Genomic DNA, 22,732 nt, shown 5'->3' with positions numbered 1-22,732 from the left:
CCATCAAAATATCTCATTAGAAATACTATATATAGAAAATATATATCACCAAGCACAACATCGTAAAGCAGATAAAGGGGGGGGGTTCAACTACAAATCCATAAAATGACTTAGATTACAGAAGCTCAGATCACAAAAGAAAGGGTGAAAAGACTGCCTTTCTTGGGAACCACTGACAACCAGCCTGTTCCCCAGCAGTCCCAAAGCATGTTATTATTATGTGCAAATGCCTTCCCTTGTCAATTGTTTTAGAAATGTATCATGTTCATTTCCAAAAAATACAGTCAAGTATTCTTTCCCACTATTCTCACCCCACCATAAATAAAAACTCAGTAAGTGGTTATATCGCATATATATTTTTAACAACCTCACCTTCAAGGAATAAAATTGTCAACACAATTACCTAGATAAAAACTGTGCTTCAGATCAATCAAGAACTGGATATATAAATGTCAGTAGTGGAACGATCCACCCTTTCTTCTTGCAAAGGATGAACAGAAAGCTACTATATTTCTCTAGGACATTTATAAAAAAGTTATCTTCACCTTGAGAAGAAACTGACAATATAAATGTCCACTGAAACAGAACTGCAAACTTGCATCGGTAGCTTACTCATCTCTTTACCACACAATCCCACTTACTCCTTTTGCTCTTCTAGGGTAGACACCATCATTTCCTTTTCTTAGAAAAGGAAACCGAGGTTAAAATAGGAAGCACCCAAATCAGTATCTAACACCAAATGTATCACTTCTTGTCAGTGCAACTAATAAAACTGCTTTTGTAAAAAATGTTTCCTCCAGCTGGGCAGTGGTGGTGCACACCTTTAATCCCAGCACTTGGGAGGCAGAGGCAGGTGGATCTCTGTGAGTTCGAGGCCAGCCTGATCTACAGAGCAACTTCCAGGACAGGCTCCAAAACTACACAGAGAAACCCTGTCTCGGGAGGGAGGGAGGGAGGGAGGGAGGGAGGGAGGAGGGAGGGAGGGAGGGAGGGAGGGAGAGAGCAGTTTGCTTACCCCCAAGATAAATCTAAGGTCTAGTTTCTTAAGTATAACTCTCTATGAAGTTATTTCTTAATACAGTGGTTCTCAACCTGTGGATCATAACCCCTTTACAGGTCGACCAGCCCTTTCACAGGGGTCTCCTAAGACCATCAGAAAACACAGATATTTACATTACAATTCATAACAGTAGCAAAATTGCAGTTATGAAGTAAGAACAAAATAACTTTATGGTTGGGGATCACAACATGAGGAACTGTATTAAAAAGACACAGCATTAGAAGGTTAAGAACCACTATGTTAATATCAGGGGCAAACCAATCTGATACCAAGTCTTACCAACTTTGGGGTCCAAAACCAAGCCTCCAGCATAAGCTGCTTTCTTACGTCCTTTCTTGTATTTATTGGTATCTCCATCAACTTCCTCATCTTCATCTCCCTATTTCAAATGGAAATAGAACATCACCAGCAAGTACTTGGCTTACTGTCATTATTAGTATGGATTCCTAAGTTTCCCCACAAAATGAAAAACCCATTTCAAAGTGGTTTACTAACAGCCAACATTCAATACCAATGCAGAAGTTAAACAGATCTAAACTAATATTTGTTGTACCATTTTCAATAATGTGCATTAAAAAAACACAATAAACTAAGTCACACTTTAGCATTCAATTGCCATTCTTAATTACTATCAGTACTGATAAAATGGAAAATAGACTAAGTTTTAGCTCCAAATTCATAGAACCTACTTCAGAAACATGACTGGTATCATAATCACACTAGTACCAGCTTGTGTGTCCCACCTGAAAATCTGAAGGTCAAAATCTGAAAATTTTTAAGTGTCAACATGACTTTACAAGCAGAAACTAGCACATGTTTCAGGAGGTTAAAGTATTACAAAGTTACTGCAGGTAATACACGCATGCACACATACACACATGTATAAATTATAAATTAATTTTGTGTTGACACAGATTCTCATCCCAAGATTTCTCATTACATATATGCAAATGTTCCAAAATAAAGTAAATAAATCTAAATCATTTCCAATCACAAGCATTTTGGATTAGGAATACTCAACACATCTATAAACTACAACACAAAAAAGTTCAAAGGTTAAAACAACAAAAGGTTTAACTGATAATTCACTCTGGGTAAATCTTAGTGGGGGCAAATACTTTCTATATATGGTTATCAAAAAAGTCTAATGAGGTCCTCAAAAAAACATTTCACAAACAATTTTGCCTCTAAAGAGAAAAGTAAAGAGGGACACAACCACATAGAAATAATAATGCAAGCTTAAGAGTGATCCTAATTTACAGGGAATTAATTATAATTTTAGAAGCAAATGTCAAAGCAATTTTTAAAGGCTACCTAGATAATAAAAAGGAGGAATAAGAAAAGGCAAAGTACTGTACAATTTTGACCCACCAGTTTTTGCTGAGGTTTTCTGAAAATCTGCTTGTCAGGCACAATATAGTTGTTTTCATAAAATGCATGAAGCAACAAGAACTCATTTCTTTCTGATCGTCCACCCATCAGTGTCCTGGACTATTAAACAGAATTTTTAAAACTTTGAGCTCAAAACCATCACAAATGAAAGCAATATTGAGTTGCTTAATTTAATCATGGACCTTCTTCAACTGTTCATAGTAACAAAGGTTACATTTTCTAAACCATTTCTAACTTTCTCTTCAAGCATTAAGAGATAAAAGGAGCTTAAAATACTGTCGGTGTTATCACTCCACAAAAAACATCCAGATGTTAGAGAGAAGATCCTTACATTCACCCAAATCTCTACCTGGCATTCATCCCTTTCTCCCAACCAGTTGTTCCTTTTACAAAAGAAGCCCAGGTTTCAGAATCCCAGCTCCTCATTTTATAAGCATACATTTAGTCTCATTAACATATAACAACTATCCGGAGCAAACACTGAATCCAACAGGAAATGCTTTTCCCCCTTTCTAAGTTAAATTTACCATAATGTTCCCAGCGATGTTAGTGATCTGCAATGCTAATGGTAGAACATTTAGCTCACACATGATCTGCAAAATGAATCTGGCATCTTTCCAGATTTGTTCCAACAGGTACAACAGATGAGAAGATTCACTGTTCAGAAAAGTAAGAATGAAACAGAATCAAGTAATTAAAAGATACAATGACTATAATCAGAACTTAAAATATTACAAGGAATTTTTGGTGTAAGTAGCTTCTGAGCAATGGAACCTTGGCTTCAGAAACTACTTAAAATAAAGTGGCTAAATAATTAGAAATGCACTTATACCACCAAACCCAGTCCCCTTCTCTCAACCAAAAAAATCCATATAGTGAAATTACATGTTGACTATAGCTTAAAATTTATCTAGTGTTAACTATAATCTAAGAACTATCTAAAATCTTTTGTTTTTTTTTTTTTTTTTTTTTTTTTTTTTTTTTTCGAGACAGGGTTTCTCTGTGTAGCTTTGGAGCCTGTCCTGGCACTGGCTCTGGAGACCAGGCTGGCCTCCAACTCACAGAGATCCGCCTGCCTCTGCCTCCCGAGTGCTGGGATTAAAGGCATGTGCCACCAACGCCCAGCCTTTCTAAATCCTTTTCTTCATTCAATCAGTAAGTATATATTACATGCCTACTATGTATCAGGCACTGGCTGTGACCAAAGACAAATTCCTATCCTTCTAGGGGAAAGAGTATAAAAGAGAAAAATAGATAATGTTCAAAAAATGATAAGTAAGTGTCAAGGACAAACAAAGGGGTATGAAACAAAATTTAAACTTTCAGGAGCAGAAAGTTAATTTTTACTTAGGGAGCTAGGGAAAAAGTCACTGAAAACAAAGACCAAGAAGGACAAGACAAGCCTTATAGATGTGTATTGTAGGGAAGAACATTTCAAATAAAAGCACAAAGACTCTGAGTGAGGCACCAATCTAGCAGTTACAGGAACACAATAGAAGTCGATATGGCTAGATCAGGGAATAATGGAAATAGCTGTAGAATAACAGAAAATCAACACCACGAAGTCACACTGCACAGGACAGAGTAAGCTCAAGTAATGACTTTACTCTGAGTTAAAGCAGACACTTTGATCAGAGTTAATTTTAGCAGGATTTTTCTGGTTGTGGATTAATTATGAAGAGATGTGAAGTGGGCAACAAAATTAGTACATTAAACCCCTGCTATGATTTGACTAGTTTGTTTCATTTGAAACTGGGGAGTGGGGCTTAATCCCCACTATGAAGTACATACAAGGATAGACCCTCAGACCATCAGCTACCCATATGAGGGTGAAAACACAAATACTAAGGTATTTAAAGAAGAAGCTATTGAGTGTCCATGAGTGAATACTGGTGACTTTGTAAAACAGACTAGAGGATATAGACATGAATATACTTTTCACACACCAAATGATACCCTGAACAACTACACAACTCTGTCAGAGGAGATCCATCAATCTTGGACCTCCAGAACCATACACCAAAACAAATGTCCTTCCTTTCTATCTTATCCAATATGTGGTATTTGTTGTTATTAACAGAAAATGGACTAAGACATTAAGTAATTCAGGGGAAAAGAGCATGGTGGCTTGAAGTACTAGGAGCTTTACTGAAAAAACAGGATTGAAAAAGTCCCTTGATGGATCTACTGTGGGATGTAAGACAGAGGAATCAAGGGTGTCTAAGAGGTCTGGGGTAGAAGATGACTTTGAAGGCTTCCAGACAGTTATGAACATTCATAACTGTCATTGACACATTTATGAAAGACTAAAGAAAGAACATAGGAGAGAAAAAAAAAGAGTTTGGTTTTCAACAAGCCGAAGGTTCATACTAGATATCAGGAAAGTGAATCTAAAATTTGGTGGGAGGATTAAAGCAAAGATACACAGGTGGGAGGCATTAGCCCAAATGTCTAACTTAAATTAAGAATCAGACAACCTAGAAAGAAAAATAGTCAAAGGAAAAGTAGTTCAAGGACTCAGGAGTAATAGGCTTAGAAAAGGTCTAAACAAAAAGCGAAACTTGCTTTAAAAATAAGGAAGCATAGCTGGGGGTAATGGCACATTTGTTTAATTGCAGCACTCAGGAGGCAGAAGCAGGCAGATCTCTCTGAGTCTGATCTACACAGAGAATTCCAGGACAATCAGAGACATATAGTGAGACCATGTCTTAAATTTAAAAAAAAAGTAAGTAAGCATAGACATGGTGGTTCAGAGCTGTTGTAAGGACTCAGGCATTATGCTGGCCTGCCCTTGTTACCTGGCAGAATGCACTCAGGCAGTACCCTGATAAGCATACTTACACTTACACTCTTTCCCGCTCTCTTTCCTGATGTTCCCCCTGGGGCAAACAGGACTTTTCCTGTCTCCTTCTTCTCTTCTGTCCTCTCTCTGTCTCTGTACCTCATTTCTTCCCCCCCTTTTCCCTTTCTAATAAAACTTTTCACTTAAGCTCTGTCTAGCATATTTGCCCCCCTCCCCCGCCTCGGTCACCCTTGCCTGCCATGGAATCCACCAAGGTTCTCCTTGAACTTTGAACTTTATTATTAATCCCATTACTTAGGATTCAAGTTCAAGACCTCAACTACATAGATCCTGTCTCCAAAAATCAAAAAGAACAAGCAATATGTCTAAATTACTTGATTTTTACATTTCCAAAAATGCCCATAGTGATTTCTAAATACATGAGTTAAAGATGAAAAACTAAATTCTTATTAATTTATAAATTACTATTAGAAAACATCAAGAAGATAGGTAAAGGAGATAGAAGTCTGTAGTTGTTTTTTGTTTTGTTTTTTAACTCTTTGAGGACCCACCACCCAGCTCCCAAATAAATACACGGAGAATTATTATTACTTATGAATGCCCAACCTAAGATTGGCTTGTTTCTAGCCAGCTTTTCTAACTTAAATTATCCTGTTTCTCTTTAAGTATACATTGCGTCTGAGCTGTTTACCTTTCTTTATTCTGTATTTCTTTCCTTTTTACTCCATAGCTGACTAGCCCCTGGTGTCCTCCTCTCCTTGTCCTTTTCTGGTTCCTCCCTCCTCACTCTCTTCCCTGGATTTCTCCTCCTATTTATTCTCTCTGTCTGCCAGCCCCGCCTATTTCTCTCTCCTGCCTGTCTATTGGCTGTTCAGCTCTTAATTAAGACCATTTGGGTGTTTTAGGCAGGCAAAGTAACACAGCTTCAGAGTTAAACAAAAGCAATATAAAAGAATGCAACACATCTTTGTATCTTAAACTAATATTCCACAATAAAGTTCAACTGACTCAATTAGAATAATCAAGAGATAACTAATTTAAAGTATAAAACAATGGATATGGTGGAACTGGTATAAAGAAACATTAATTTTCTGCTCCATGGCACCAGTGACTGTCTGGTGTACCTCCAGTCTTAACACAGTAGTGGCACCCTACTGTTGGTCACTTCAAAGACGATGAATTCTGAAGAATACAGGATCATACCTATACATATTCTGTATATTTTCTGTTGGAATTACAATCCTCTCAGTTTTCAGAATCTGTTGAACAAGTTCAGACAAATGGTAGCTTTTACAATGAATCAATTCTTTTGCTGAAATTTCCACATCACATATCATTCGGCCACAGGTAGCATTTCTTTCACCAAATCCACTCCGGCTCTACAAGGCAGGAACAAAACCAAATCCCATGAAGGAGCAAATACTGAGAACAATCTGCTCTAACATATTTTAGAACTGCCCCCAAAATTACATGACTGTAATTCACACTCTACTCATAAATCATGTGCTTTTGAACAACTACTCTATATCTGATGATGTTCTAGGCACTCTATATCACAGGGAATAAAACAAAAAATTCCTGATTGTATAATTAACATATATACAACATATCAAGAAGTCAAACAGTTTTAGAGGGCCATGAGTACAGGTCAAAGGAGACATCACAGTGGGGTAAGGGACAAGGAATTTGGAGGGACTGCACCTTAGAGTGATCAGGGAAGTCCTTACCAAAAAGATGCTATATGAAGAAAAAACTGAGCTTCACATGATGGTTTATTCCTTCAACACCAACACTTGAAGGCTAATGCTTGGGGACTGTCATGAGTTCAAGGCTAGCCTGGGCTATGTAGTGAGCTGCAATTACCACCTCCCCACACTCCCATCTCTAAAAAATTATACCCAAACAAACAAAAATTTCAAAGGGAGCAGAAAAGCAGCAGCTAAACAAGTATTTGAGTAAGTGCTAAGAATGATCTTATCACCTTAAAGATAAGAACATAGGTAAAAGGAGCTGTGGTGCCAACTCTTGATTCCTAAGAACAGAATCCTGTGGCATTAAAAAGGTACAGATTCCTAAATTCTCTGCTGAAGCAACATGTCTCCTTTACTTGTAACCTTTAGGAAAAATATCACACTTAGTAAGAAAGTGCTTCATACAAGAAAGTACTAAAGTCCATATATACAAGCATAGCAAGACCTTGTCTCAAAAAGAAAAAAAAGACAGGCAGTGGTGGCCCCAGGTGGTAGAAGCAGGTAGATTTCTGTGAGTTCAAGGCCTGCCCGGTCTACAGAGCAAGTTCCAGGACAGCCAGGGCTATTACACAGAGAAACCCTATCTCAAAAAAAAGAAAAGAACATTAAGAGGCCAGCCCAAGCTACAGTAAACTCTCAAAAATCACAAAACAATAAAGAGTAAATGAAAAGGGAGAGGAAAAAGAGGAATAATGGACTTTAAATAGATAGGCCTTGTGTCCTGAGTTCAAATCTCAGTTCTTTCTCTTTCTAGTTAAATGATCTCAAACAAGCCACACAATCACTGTGAGAATGTCTAAAAACAAAATAAAAGTTGCTATGTAAGGTAGCTCCAACAGAAAGTGCTTAGCTCCCTTCCACTAACTTTTCCCACTTTCAACATGAGTAATAATCAATGATTTCAGAGCCTACCAAGCCTGCACAAGGGGTATCCCCTTTAAGAATGCCAAAGTGAAGGAAACACGCATGGACTATCTTTCATCAGTCATTTAATTCTTAGATTTAATTGCTGATTTTTGAAGTACCAGGGGTTTTTATAAATACGTGCTGGATTCAAGAAAGACATCTAGTGCTAAAGATAAAATAGCACTACAGAAAGGGGGTAAAATTATCCCCAGAGTCGAGTCACTGATATAACAGCTTCATGCATTAGTCATTTTTGCCTGAATTAATCACTTCATTAGAAGCTATAAAATGCTTTCTAGTTTCTGTCCAGGTTTATTAGTTATAATTGTCTGTAAAATTAACTTTCCTTCATTAACCAGCAGTATTTGGTTGTGCTGTAAAAGTTTACAGGAAAGACAGGGTAAATACTAAATTCCTTCACTCTGACAATTTTCTGTGTAGGAGGATGAGAACCACCACATGCAGTACCAAGCAACGTTTTATTTATTCATTTCTGGTGTTGCTTTTAAGATTTTTCCTCTTTATAGATCTTCATGTAACAGAACAAATTCCTATTCAAAAGACAGTGCATTTCCTAGTAGCTACACCCTATTTTAAAAAATCAAGTGAAATTTTGAAAGTATTACCCCAAGTTTCGGCATGTTGGATCGCCTCAGTCGACCTATCTTGGACCAGTAAGGAACTTTGCACACATTAATTCTTTGCAGTAGCACTTCCAGTTCAAAACCACAAATATTATGACCCTAGTCAGAAAGAGACAGTCAATCACATTATGAACACAAATTAGAGGATTTGTCTTCAAATGCACAGAATTTCTTTGCCCTTTCTTTCTCTGGTCTCTAATTGAAAACATCAAGAGCTTACCTCCAATTGGGGTCATTTATCCTTCAGGAATTTATTCATCAGCAGCATTCATTAGTCTTGACATTAACTAGGCTGCTTAGGAGACTGCTGGAATAAACTTTATTTTATACTAACTGATGGCAAGATTCATATGGTATCTTTTAATTTACTGCTTAAGTTCTTACAATGTTGGAGGCAAATGCAAATTTTAATGTCCCATACCTTTTACATGATCAATGAAAGCATCCTTAAAAAGAGAAAAACTATGTTGTATAAATTTACACAGGACTTCTAAGGAACTCCATCCAATTTCTTTAAAAACTAAGCATGAACACTACTAAGTTGGACCTTTAATCAATGTGCAACAAAATATAAATACTAGTGAACAGTTTGATAAACTTAAAAGCAAGGAAACAAATTCAACAGAAAAGTTATGGGATTGGAGAAATGGCTCGGGGCTTAAGAGCACTGGTAGCTCTTCCAGAGGTCCTGGGTTCAATTCCCAGCAACCACATGGTGGCTCACAGCCATCTATAGTGTTATCTATGCCCTCCCTCTTCTGGCATAAAGTCAATAGAGCACTCATGTGCATACAAAAAATAAATAAATCTTTAAAAAATAGTTACTTAATACAAACTGAGTTTTCATTTCTATAATTTCTAATTTATATCCTTTGAATAATATTTTTCACATAGCTAGGCTTAAGAAAAATTAGAGATGGTTTCAAATAATTCAGATAAATCCATAGATTATTAATTTTAGTTAGAGATATATACCACCCCATAGCATAAACAAAATCTTTGAGAAAGTAGAACTAGTAGTTGTCGGGGTCTGGAGAAATGGGAAAATAATGATCTAAAGTAGTGCTTCTCAACCTTCTAATGCTGTGACCCTTAATACAGTCCTTTATGTTGTGGTGACCCCCAACCACAAAATTATTCTTGTTGCTACTTCATAACTGTAATTTTGCTGCTGTGATGAATCATAATATAAATATCTGTGTTTTCCAACTGTCCTAGGCAACCTCTGTGAAAGGGCCGTTTGACCCCTCTGAGGGGTCACGACCCACAGGTTGAGAACTACTGGTCTAGATTTTTAATTTTAAAAGACAAAGAGCTACAGAGATAGCAACAGAGTAATAATGGAGGTGGTGACAGTTGCACATTATGAATGCATATAGTACCAGTGAATCTATATTTAAAGGTGGTCAAGATAACTAATTTTAGGTTATAAAAAGTTTACCACTATATGAATGATACACAAAAGGAAAATGAGCTTTACTACAAGGAAAAGGTGCAAACCAATAGTAAATTACTAGATTTGTAGTCCAATGAGAATACAGCAAATTGTCAAAATTAAAAAAAAAAAAACCCTCTACCCCTGAGCTTCAAAGGAATATATCATAGAGATCCACCAAACTCTTAAAATTAAAATATTTACTTTTATATTTGTCATTTGTCCCAAACCAAGCAAATCAATTAGGATTCCGAAGATACTGGAAATTTATACATTTCCATGTATCAGTATGCTACAAGAATCTAGCAATTTATAGGTATTTGCTTACAAATGTGCTACTTTCTAAATGTAAGTAACTGAACATTCTGAGCTGACTACTAATTCAAGAGCTGCTTTTACACTAGGAAAAGCTATCTAGCATGGGCTAGGACTATCCCTCCTTAGCTAGATGAACAAATCTCACCAATACATGGGGTCATTTAATTCTGAAAACATACTTTGATATTCAAAAGTAAATAACCAATAAAAAGTAAATGACCAAGATATACACACAGTAAAGAATAAAGGAATGAAAACACTTCCCCAAGACATGATCAAACATCTACTCACCACAAGAATATCAGGGTCAATTTTGTGAACCTTTGCAAGGAAAAATCCTAGCAAAGTTCTTTCTGTTGCAGCAACCTCAACCTTCATATTCTGTTAAGATTTAAAAAAAAAAAGGCAATCAAGATTTTAAAATACCACACGCTTACTTTCTTGCATAACCAGGGTAAGATTGATTTCTTAGGGTTAAATGTAATCATTTACTTCAAAACCAGATAGCGATGAAATTTCTGATTCCAGGTTTTCCATAATAATAACTACACAAAATCTCTGAGGACCTCATTCTAGTAATATGCATGTAAATCAAGCAAAAATTTAAGTGCTAGGCAACATCAAGAGCACAAATGTCCTTCCACAGAGACATATTTGTACATTGGACACATTTTAAAGCATATAAATCAGAGTGCCTTTCAAAATCATTACTTTCTTTGCTATTTAGTCCCTGGAAGACTTTGCTGTTTATGTATTTATCAAAGAAATCCCAAGGATTCCATAAACTAATCTCAAACAGTAGTGTGAAAACCAATAAATAAGAAACCAAAACAAACATGTACTGAAGAATTTCAATGTCTTAAATAAAAATATGTATCCTCACACAAAAGGCCTCAACTTGGATTAGTGAATAGCTATCAGGTACACAAATCTGCTCATATTAAAATATTTTTAAAATAAACGTTGACTATTATGTTTTCTGTAACTAGTTCAGTTTTTTAAAATGTCAGTTTGACTTTAAGGGAATTTTCCTAGGTCATTTTATTTTAATAGGTAATTCAGGACAGTTCACAAATGACAGTAATGGTAACCCCCTACCTATAAGAAGCCAATTGAAATAGAATTAAGTAGAACCTGACAAACTGAACAATCTAATTTTGTCAAGTGAGGATATTAACAAACAACTTACAACTGTTTCAACACTATCATTTCAAAATACAATGTACTATTCAAAAGCTACATCCTTTAGAGTAGATACATTTATTTTTATAAAAAACTCAGTTCATTATACTGCTTCTTCCTGCCCTTTTATTAAGGATTTATGATACCAACTTTACACAACATACTAGAGTCAGAAATCACTGATGTGTTTGGGTCAGCAAATACCAACCCTGTCAGTACATGACTTTTTGATACCCACAGTATTCCCAACTCTACATAGTTTGTTCAAGTTAGAGAGAGGACTCTACCCAACATAGTCCCAAAATATGTGATCAGTTTGGAAAAGCCTCCATGTACACTAACTGAAGGTGGGTTTGAATGTATCCATGTCATAATTTTATCATCTTCAGTAATTTAAGAATTATTAAGCATGTTTAGTCTTATATTCCTAATTCATTTTATCAAGTTATTACTATAGTCCAATATACAAAGAATAGATCTAATAAAGTAAAATACAGAATAGATACTATTTTCCTATTCTCTTTCCAAACAGACAGATACTCTACATTTAAAGGGAATGAGTATTTACCTTTTTCTTAATGACTTCTTTGAAAGCACATGGGAAAATACAGTCCTTTGGTTTAGACACAACTATAGGAAGGAAAAAACAAGTCTCTTATCACTCACATTACACCAATTTCAGATACTACATGCTTCTAAATGGAAATTGCTTTAAATATAATTTCTCATGAGCCCTAAAGAGTGAATAATATCAAGATCTCCAATCAGCCTTGTTGTTGAACCTCAAAACAATAGCCAAGAAGAGATCCTTTTACGTCTCTATAACTAAACAAAATGTTTTGATCAAACATTTGTTTTCCATCCATATTAGAATGGAAGATTATAATAATCTTTCCCAAAGGAAATCCAATTACCATCAAAGCCTCAAAATCAGAATAAAACAGAGGAACTCAGTTCTATTCTCTCAAAACTGAGAAGTACACTGGACCAAGGCTTCCCCTACTATACCCAAGGCTTGTCCCATACATAGCAGTGAAATATGCAGAGGGAGTAAATAAATGCATGCTGAAGTAAATAAATGCATGCTGAAATGATCCAACAACTATTCTCTCCCATGTATTTCCCAAGCTATTATCAGTATTCCTAATACTCAGAAAATCAGACCAATGGACTGTTCAAAAGAATCTCTGGTTCGAGAATAGAAAAGCTCCCAGGAAATATAAATGCTTTCTTACTTTCTTTTTAAGGAAAATGCTTATTTAATCATCCAAGAACTAAATATGGAATATCAGACTCCTTGAAGACCAACTCATAAAACACACACATAACTCATTCTACAGAACTGTTGCACCCATTGAATGTTATGCATAACACAATTCAAATCCAGTTTGGCAATACTGTAATGTCTCCCAAATAGGTAAAGATTCATTTATTCCTTGACATTTGTCTCATCACACAGATTTTGCTCAATAAAACTCAAGGTTCCACAGCTTAAGTCAAACATCTTTACTTAAATGCCCTAACTACTCTCAAAAACAAGTTTCAAAAGACAAAGTTCCTAATCCAACAGACAAAGAAAAACCAAATCATAAAAGAAAAATAACACTCTTAAGCAACCCAACTTTAGAAATACATACCACAGAAATGAGTCTGAAAGGGAGGCTTTGGGGGTGCTTTATCTAATGCAAAACTGTGATGGACCAGAGCTGCAATAGCAATAATCTGCAAAAAAGAGGAGTGGGGAAAATCAGACACCTCCTATGTTTTGCATTACCACAAGAACTACTGGCAATAATAAAACGTACTTTAATACATATAAATTCTTTTCACTTTTTAAAGAAAGTGTTTAAAGCTCTGACAAAGAGTATCTACAATATAGAGAGAACTAAGCACCAAGAAAACAAATAACCAAACTAAAAATTGGAGCTTGGAACTAAATAAAACTTTCCGAAGAAGAAATACTGAGAAGTATGTTTTCAAATGTTCAATATCCTTAGCTATCTGAGAAATGCAAATTAAAACTGTGATGTCTATCAACTGATGAGTGAATACTGAAAATGTGGTGCATACAGACAATGGTATATTATAAAATTCTCAGGCAACGGACAGAGCTAGAAATAATCATTCTGAGTGAGGTAACCCAAACCCAGAAAGACAAATAATGCATGTTTTATCTCCTATGTGGATGCTAACTTTGACTCTTTAGAATGTGTTTTAAATTGGAGTAGTCATAGAAGGCAGAAAACTAGTAAGTAGCCATGGGTGGGAGGGATTTCAAGGGTAGTGGGACAGAACTCAGGTGATATGAAAGGGAAAGAAGGAATGACTAACTGAATGGGAAGGGTTAAACATGGTGGGTAATGGGAGACCAGGTAAAGGAGAAAGTATATGGAGGTTAAGTTAACATGAAAGACATTTGAAAAAGCCATATGGGAACCTACTGCTGTACAAGTTTCCTGTAATATACACATATAATAAAAAAAATTAGTTCAAACCAGGCAGTGGTGGTGCACACCTTTAATCCCAGCACTCGGGAGGCAGAGACAGGTGGATCTCTGTGAGTTCGAGGCCAGCCTGGTCTCCAGAGCAAGTGCCAGGACAGCCTCCAAAGCCACAGAGAAACCCTGTTGTGAAAAACCAAAATAGGAAAAAGAAAAAGGAGTTCAAATGGAGTTACTCTATTAACAGGATAATGTCTGTCCCAGATATCACAGGCTATCAAATATAAAACCCAGTGTCAGGTACAGGTTGCCTCTTTTCAAGATATTAGTCAATGGGATTCCATACCTCACCCCCAAACATTATAGAGTGTTACCAATAATCTTGGTTACTCTCCAAAATAACCAAGTTAGACCCTATTACAAATAACAGCACATACCTGACTCACAGAACATGAAGAAATCAAGCTGTTACCAACCTGTAAGTTTCATCCATACAGGCTAGCTTTAATAGGGCCAGAAGATTCTATTTATGCTACTGGGGAAGAAAATTAATGAACACTCTTATGCAGCTACAAAACTACCCTGGCAAGATGTGCCCACTGGTACAATAGTAATATTATCTTAGAGTTTCTATTGCTGTGATAAAACACCAGGACCAAAAGCACCATGGGGAAGAATGAATTTATTTTAGCTTACATTTCCAAATAATAGTCTATCACTAAGGAAAGTCAGGGAACCTAAAGGCAGGAACTGAAGCAGAAACCATGGAGGAATGTTGCTTACCTGCTTGCTCTGTCATGGCTTGCTCAACCTGCTTTCTTACACAACTCAGGAGCAACTAGTCAGGGTCCATTTGCCTAGGGGATATATACACCATCCCCACCACCACCCCTCCACCCCAGACTAGGACCACACACATAAATCATTAATCAAGAAATGTCCTACTGACTTGCCTACAGACAATGTGGATGGAGACATTTTCTCAATTGAGGTTCCTCTTCCCAGATAACTTGTGTGGAGTTGGAAAACAAACAACAACAACAAAAACAGAAACAACAATATAAAAAAAAACCACCAAGAATATCCAGCACATATATGAATGTTACAGGAGTAACCAACCACTTTCTGATTGGATTTTAAGCTTGTTCCATAAGACAGACCTCTGGCTATCTACTATGTTAACTGTTATCTGAAAGACCAAAGGCAGGAGGCAGAACTCAAGTGCTAAAATGAGCTTATCATGTGCAAAGTCTGGAGTCAATCCTCTAAAAATAAGTAAGTAAATGAACAAATAAATAAAACCTCAAATTATATAATAAAACAAAATATTGCCAAATGTTATTTTTTAAAATGGAAGTATCAAAAAGACTTAGAAGCAAACATAGAGGAGCTTTGATAACCAAAATAAGACAAGTATGCCCATGAAAAACAAGCTAGGTGGGGCAGTAGTCCTGTAGTCAAAGCCATTTAGGAGACTGGGGTGGAAGGAGTTCAGTAGCCCACACAGTCAAGATCTGGGCAACATAGTAAGACCCCAATTCAAAAAGTAATAATAGTAATAATGACGAATGCCATAGTTTAAAACTACCAAATATCCCACAAGTAACAGGACAGAGATTGTTGAGGGGGCAAAGGTGCCTGTCACCAAGCCTGACAACCACAGTTCAATCTCTAGGACATGGAGGAAAAGGAGAACTATGTTCCATAAATTGTGCTATAACCTCCATACATGTGCGCGCACACACACACACAAACACACACACACACACACACACACACACACACACACACCTGCCCTCAAATACAATAAGAAATTTGCAATTTAAAATAATTATTATTAATAATACAAAATATAAGGACACCACAAACACATATAATCTATGTGAAAAAAGCCAAAACAGAAACAAATAAAGATAACTGATGCTTTAAGTTCCCAACCTCTTCCTCTGAAAATCTGCAATGAAAGCATTTAGTCTGTTGTTCCTATACAATGTAATCAAATAATTGCAGTTTTTAACAGAAAAAAAAAACTCATAAACATAGACATAATTAGAAATCCACCATTTTACAGCTCCTAGTGAAATATCGAACTCAGGCAAAAATAACCCACACAAGAAACCATTAGATCAGTGGCTCTCTATTGGGGTAAATTTACCTCCTTTTCCCTCTGAGTAATATCTAGCAATGAGTGTAGGAATTTTTCAGTTGTCACAATTAGGAGGAAGTGGAGCTACCTGCATCTAGGAAGTAGAGGCCAGAGATACTGTTAAACATCCTGTGATGCATAGGACAGTGCTTCACAACAAAGAACCATCCACCCCAAAACATTTGTAGTGGCAAGTTAATAAACTGTACAAAGAGCTCATGGAAAAATTTATTATGACCACTATTTGAACCCATTAATCAACCCCAGTCTCAAGGCAGTTTAAACAGGTATTATCTGCTTTCTGAAATGATCCAATATGCAATGCAATGGCCATCTACCCATGAATTATTCTGTTTAAAAAGTTGAACTTGAATATATTTGTTACTTTAGAGTAAATGTAACACACAGTAGCACAAAGGGCAAAACTGAATTTGGTACAATGTCTCTATAAGGGTCCAGAAAATAAGTATTTTAGGCTCTTCAGACCATATGACCTGTCATTTCTATCTAATTGTAACTGTAGTGCATATCTGAAAACCTACTGTATCTCAATAAAATTTTATTTGCAAAAACAGGTGGTAGGCTGAATGTAGCTCACAAGCTATTCTGTCAGCATCAGGTATAGAAGATTCCTAATGAAACAACAACAAACATACACAGAAAATAGGACTTCCTATGAGATCATCATCAGTGGTTTTTTTTATTATTCCTTATCATTGAAAAAACTGAAGGGGGATAGCTAGAAACTACTACCATTTAAAAAGATTCAGCTAGGCATTTGTGGTGCACTCCTTTTATCCCAGCACTCAGGAGGCAGAGGCAGGTGGATCTCTGTAAGTTCGAGGCCAGCCTGGTCTCCAGAGCGAGTGCCAGGATAGGCTCCAAAGCTACACAGAGAAACCCTGTCTCAAAAAAACAAAAACAAAAAATTAAAAAAATAAAGAGATTCAAGAAGCATTAAAAACTAAATGTTCATCTATTGTGTAAATCTGGATTCAAACAATTCAACTTTTAAAAAAATGTCATGAGAGATTCTTCCAAATATGTGCTAAAAACTGTAGATTGTATCAAGGAATCACAAGTTAATGTTAAGTATGACAATAGTATAATGTAAGAAAGTGCATTTAGTAAAGGCTAAAGAGATGTCAGTTAAGTGCTTGCCAGGTAAGCTTGAGGACTTAAGCTTTGATCCCACACATAAAAAGCCATATGTAACCTTAGTGCTAGGAAACAGACAAATCCCTGAAGCTCCTTAGCCAGACCAAGTTACAGAATTGATGAGCTTCACCTTCAATGACAGACTGTCTCAACAAATAAAGGTAGAGAGAGCAATCAAGAAAACACACCCAATGTTGACCTCTGGTCTTCACATGCACAAACATAAATGCACACATATGCACAGTCTAACTAACAAATACATATACTATAAACATATATAAGGAAAATGTGCATATTTTGAGAGAAATATACCAAAGCATGCTGGGGTAAAATGACAGTATCTTTTAAATACTTATGAAAGAAAAGGGAAAGGATATAAACATGTGTTACAAAACACTGCTAACTGCTAAACACATGTGACTGGCATAAGGAGCTCATATTATTTTCTCTGTGTCTACTTAAAAAAAACAAAATCAAAATATTTCCAGCAATTTAAATTCTTTTAAAAATGTGTAATACCAGGCAAATTCAATTCATTCTTTAAAACACGGCTCAGTGCCAAGTTTTACCCTTTCCCCTCCAAAAAGAACTTGCTTTTTGTAGGAAAGCAGATCAATTCAGGCAAGTATTGTATTTAAGGCGTAAATGCAAAATCTGCCATTTTTCTTTACCTCATGCTGATGGTTTTTTATATTTTGCATTGTCTTCATGCTGAAAGACATTACCACAAGTGGAGGAGGACTGACATCTTTAATTACATTTACCAGGTCTGGTTTCAAAGCCACTGCCTCAAATTTACACCAACTGATTGGCTGCTTCAAGGGCTCTGAGAAAGAATAGATAACAACATATCAATAACTTACTAAAAAAGAAAAGGTACTATAATTATGACATTTTTGATTAACAGATATTCTTCAAAGCTACTGTCTAAGAAGAATGACAAAATGTAACATTTAACTAAATATAAGCCACATTAGTGGGTAGTATGCTAATCCTTGTGTGTGAGACTATTATGTACGTTCATTTGGGGGTAGTGAGTATCAATAGATTTTATAATTTTTTCAAATTTATAAATTTTAAAAGTAACAGCTGCCTTAGAAGAATTGAAAACATTTTAAAGAGATGTATGAAGACAAAATAGTATCCTAGATAAAAGTGCTAAAAGATCAGGTAACAATCCAAAGAGTCCTGTCCATATTAGGTTGTGATTCTCTCCCCTCCAAAGGTTAGGAGTTCACTCTGGAGAACAGCTGCACCCTATCAGCCAGGCTGACAAAAACATACAAAAAAACCATAATGAGAGTTGCACCCCATACAACTGCCTGCACTAAGGCCTCCCTCAGACTAAATTGTCAGGTATTAGAAAGTGATTCCAAGCGTATTACCTATAATCACTCAAGGAAAACATTCAAGAAACAAAATAAAAAAGCAGTAGAAACATTAAACTAAATAGATCAATTTCTTAAAGTCCCTTTAAAAAATCTGAAGAGGGTCCCTTGGAAATCCCCAAACAACCCAGGCTGTTGCTAAAACAAAGGGCTGCTCTCTGCAAACTGACAGCATGGCCCCATTGCCAAGGAAAATACCCATACAACTCATTGTTGTATTTTTGGTGTGGGAAGGTACTCTACAGGCTACCAAAAGAGAAATGTGGACACCAACCCAGTCACAAACCCTTTGACCTACAATCTGTCCTGCCTGCAAAATATGCTAAGGCAATGGTGGCACAGAACTTGTGGGAGTAGCCAACCACTATCTGATTTGGCCTAAGACCCACTCCTCAAGAAGGAACCCATACCCAACACAGAGTAACCAAGAACCCGAGCCTATGGGATAACCCAGAGACCTATGGGAAAGTCAAACACTACTGGATCAAAACAAGTATCAATAATGACTCCTAATGATATTCTGCTATGTTATTATATCAGTGCCTTATCCATTCATCATACGGCTTCCTACGACAGATGAGAACACAGCCACAGCCAGACATTATGCGCAGAGAGAGTCTAAATGGGAGGTCTCCATCAAATCCCTACTCTCACCTACAGTGGTTATAAAATCCAGAAGGGATGGAGGACCCCAAGAAAACAAGACCCTCTGATCGACTAAGCAAGGCACACATGAGCTCACAGAGACTGAAGCAGCAAGCACAAGGATCTACGTGGGTCTACACCAGGCCCTCTGTATTTATATTATAGCTTTTAGCTTAGTTTTTTTTTTTTGAGTTTAGCTTAGTATTTTTATGGGACTCCTGATTATGAGGTCAAGTGGATCTCTGACTCTTGTGCCTGCTATTGGGACTCTTTTCCTCCTGTTAAGTTGCCATGTCCACCTTCAACATGATAGTTCTGGCTTCATCTTATTATATTTTATTTTGTCATGTTTGGTTATTTCTTAGAAGGCTGCTCTTTTCTAATAAGAGACAGAAGGGAAATGGCTCTGGAGTAGACGGGAGGTAGGGAGGAACTGAGAGGAGCAGAGGGAGGAAAAACTATAATCAAGATATATTGCATTAGAAAAATCTAGTTTCAATAAAAGGGAAAAAAGTGAAAAAAAAATTGTCAGGAATCTACTTAGCATTTTTCCTTACGTGGATTTTTTACTTCAAGCCAACAAGGTCCTTTGATCTTTCTGTTCATCAAGAATAGTTCCAAGCCAGACGTGTTGGTTCCAAATACATGAGAAAATGTTTCACCTTTTAAATGCTGTGGAAGCGGTGGCATTTCTGCCTGAAGAAGGAAAAAAAAAAAAACCTTTATTTTGTTTAAAACTATTACTTCACATTTTCCAGTCTATATTTGAAATAAAGTCTCTATAGAGCAACAGAAGAATCCCTTTGATATATATGAAATGTAATTTGCCACAAATGAAATCTGAAACAATTCACAATGTAGGAAACAAAAACAATTCACAATGACAAAATAACGCATCTTGATGACACCCATTAGAAGAAAAATAGGACAAGAAGCTCCCCCAAAAGAGAATGTCTGTCCAGAGCTGTTCTGCTTCACTGATAAAGAATAGCTAAGTTAAGTACCACTCCATTATAAGAATTAAAGCAATAGGGAGCTAGAGGTTAGGAGCACTGGCAGCTATTCCAGAGATCCTGAGTTCAATTCCCAGCAACCACATGGTGGCTCACAACCATCTGTAATGAGATCTGGTGCCCTCTTCTGACAGGCATACTATGTAGACAGAGTGCTTATACAAAAAAAGAATGAAAGCAATAGAATGGGACTCACTGAAAATGTTTCCATGTTATTTTTCTTTTTCTTTCTTTTTTTTTTTTTGTTTTTTGAGGCAGAGTTTCTCTGTGTAGCCTTGGCTCTCCTGGACCTCACTCTGTAGACCAGGCTGACCTCGAACTCACAGAGCTCCACCTGTCTCTGCCTCCTGAGTGCTGGGATTAAAATAAAAAGCATGCACCACCATCGCCCAGCCCATGTTATTTTTCATCATCACCACTGTCAAAAAATTCCTTTTCCAACATCAGGATCAAAACTCAAGAACAGAGGTAAAAGGGTAACAGTCCAGCTAGTTAATACCGACGGTAGTGACTTTGCCTCTCAGACGAACAAGAACACTGTAGCAATGCTACTAACATGCCTCTCTCACCTTTCCTCTGCTGACAAGACATTTCAATAGACTGATGATGTCCAACTCCATCATGCTGTGTATCTATTCCACTTGACCAACAGTTGTGCCCTTTCAATTTATTTATTTGAAGACATATACTTAAAAGGAAGTATAACCTATGCTCTATTACTTAATTTTATCCATTTCAATTATTAATGAACTGTTGACTTCAGGAAACCATGAGGAGGCTGGGGTGTGAGGGGGTTTTGACTGTGAGGAGGCTGTAGGTGTGAGGAGGCTGTGGGTGGAGGAGGCTGGGGTGTGAGAAGGATATTGGTGTGAGGAAGACATGGGTGTGCGAAAGACATGGGTGTGAGGGAAGCTGGGGGTGTGAGGAAGCTGGGGTGTGAGCAGGCTGGGGTATGAGCAGGCTGGGGTATGAGGAGGATGTGGGTGTTGACAGGATGTAGGTGTGAGGAGGCTAGGGTGTGAGGAGGATGTGGGTATGAAGAGGATGGGGTGTGAAGGGGCTGGGATGTGAGGAGGCTGGGGATGAAGCTCAGTGAAACAGTGTTGCTTGGCATACACTGAGATCACGTGTATAATCCCAATACCTTAAAAAGAAAGACAATAAGCTAGTGGTGATGGCACACACCTTTAATCCCAATACTCAATTTTCTGGAGGCAGAGGCAGGTGAGATCAAGGAAAGCCTGAGCTACAAATAGAATTTCAGAACAGACAGGATTACAACAGTTGAAGGTTCAAAGATGGAAAAAAATGTCATTCTAAACCAGGTCCCACAGTTTTCTTTGACTTACCGAGTATCTGACTTCCAAGTACTCAGATTTTTCTGGAACATCAGGAATCTCAAAAGCATAGTTCTTTTCCACTGTCTGGGTAAGCAGATATTGAAAATTATCAGGAGAAACATTTTACAAAAATTAAATTGGCCAGTATGGTATACATAATAATTGTTCCTGTATTTAATCATCAGCAATCTAGCATCCTAACAGAACACTAAACAAAAAGACAGGTTTTCTCCCTTCAACTAATACTAAAACACCTACTGACAAAAATACTAAAGAATATCTCTTAAACACTAGAGAACTTAAGAAGTAGGTACCTACAAGGGGAACAATGAAAGATTGATTTCTTACAATGTTAACGTACTAAATCGTTGGCACTATTTGAAATTAAGCAACTGCATCTTGCTGAAAAAAATGAAATTGATATTATAAATTCAGCTCATATGCAGCGAGTATTGGCTATGTGTTAAAAATTACTATAGTATGAATTATCACCTAATATTAATCAAGTGATTTAACTCTGCAACTTTTGCAATATAGCCCCTTTCTCAGCACAGAAAACTGACTGTACTTTCCATAGGGCAAAGTCTAAAAGCACAAGCAATCCAGCACCTACATTCTTTAGTATCATAATATACTGCTTCTGAATTTTTTGTTTTGGAGTTTCCTGTTACTGTATGTAGTGATGGTGATCAAACTTAGGACTTTGTATACTATTTCTTAATATGATTCTCAATTTCAATCTCAAATAATTAAAAGTGTTAGCATATCTTTAGCAACTCAATCCTCCCTTTACTGCAACCATTTATATATCAGTATTTTCTAATGCGCTAGAGTCCTCACATTTATAGCCAAAGGTATCAATAGCTTACCAAAATCAAGACAATATACCACACAAAGAGAACATTTTCATTCTATTAGCAGCAGTATCATAGGCATGGATTTTTAAAGACAAAGCCTTACTCATCTTGTTAAGCAAAAATGCATTGGCAATAACAAGTATAAAACAAATCAATAGTTTCATTTCAAAAGAGGAATGCATGATATACTTTTGAGTACTGGGGACAACTAATTTGCTTCAAATCATCTTTCTATTCAAATTCATGACCATTA

The 22,732-nt window shown here is 36.6% G+C and overlaps 1 protein-coding gene and 1 non-coding gene across 5 annotated transcripts in view; both read right to left on the bottom strand.

The window, feature by feature from the left end:
- Positions 1-22,732, bottom strand: part of Pola1 (DNA polymerase alpha 1, catalytic subunit) — a 309,461-nt gene that overhangs the window by 259,856 nt on the left and 26,873 nt on the right. For all 4 annotated transcript variants that reach the window (XM_027431877.2, XM_035450313.1, XM_035450314.1 and 1 more), the window contains exons 13-23: positions 21,632-21,706; positions 19,827-19,965; positions 17,908-18,062; positions 13,129-13,213; positions 12,060-12,121; positions 10,601-10,690; positions 8,539-8,655; positions 6,459-6,634; positions 2,980-3,109; positions 2,432-2,551; positions 1,340-1,439 (exon numbers count right to left, since the gene is read on the bottom strand). In XM_027431877.2, the coding sequence (XP_027287678.1) occupies positions 1,340-1,439; positions 2,432-2,551; positions 2,980-3,109; positions 6,459-6,634; positions 8,539-8,655; positions 10,601-10,690; positions 12,060-12,121; positions 13,129-13,213; positions 17,908-18,062; positions 19,827-19,965; positions 21,632-21,706 (1,249 nt within the window). The remainder of the gene's footprint in view (positions 1-1,339; positions 1,440-2,431; positions 2,552-2,979; positions 3,110-6,458; positions 6,635-8,538; positions 8,656-10,600; positions 10,691-12,059; positions 12,122-13,128; positions 13,214-17,907; positions 18,063-19,826; positions 19,966-21,631; positions 21,707-22,732) is intronic.
- On the bottom strand, positions 448-576 carry LOC113837543. Its single transcript, XR_003488187.1, has one exon.

Source organism: Cricetulus griseus, chromosome X (genome assembly GCF_003668045.3).
Source record: "Cricetulus griseus strain 17A/GY chromosome X, alternate assembly CriGri-PICRH-1.0, whole genome shotgun sequence".
Classification (NCBI taxonomy): Eukaryota; Metazoa; Chordata; class Mammalia; order Rodentia; family Cricetidae; genus Cricetulus; species Cricetulus griseus.
This window is presented reverse-complemented; position numbering and strand designations above follow the sequence as displayed.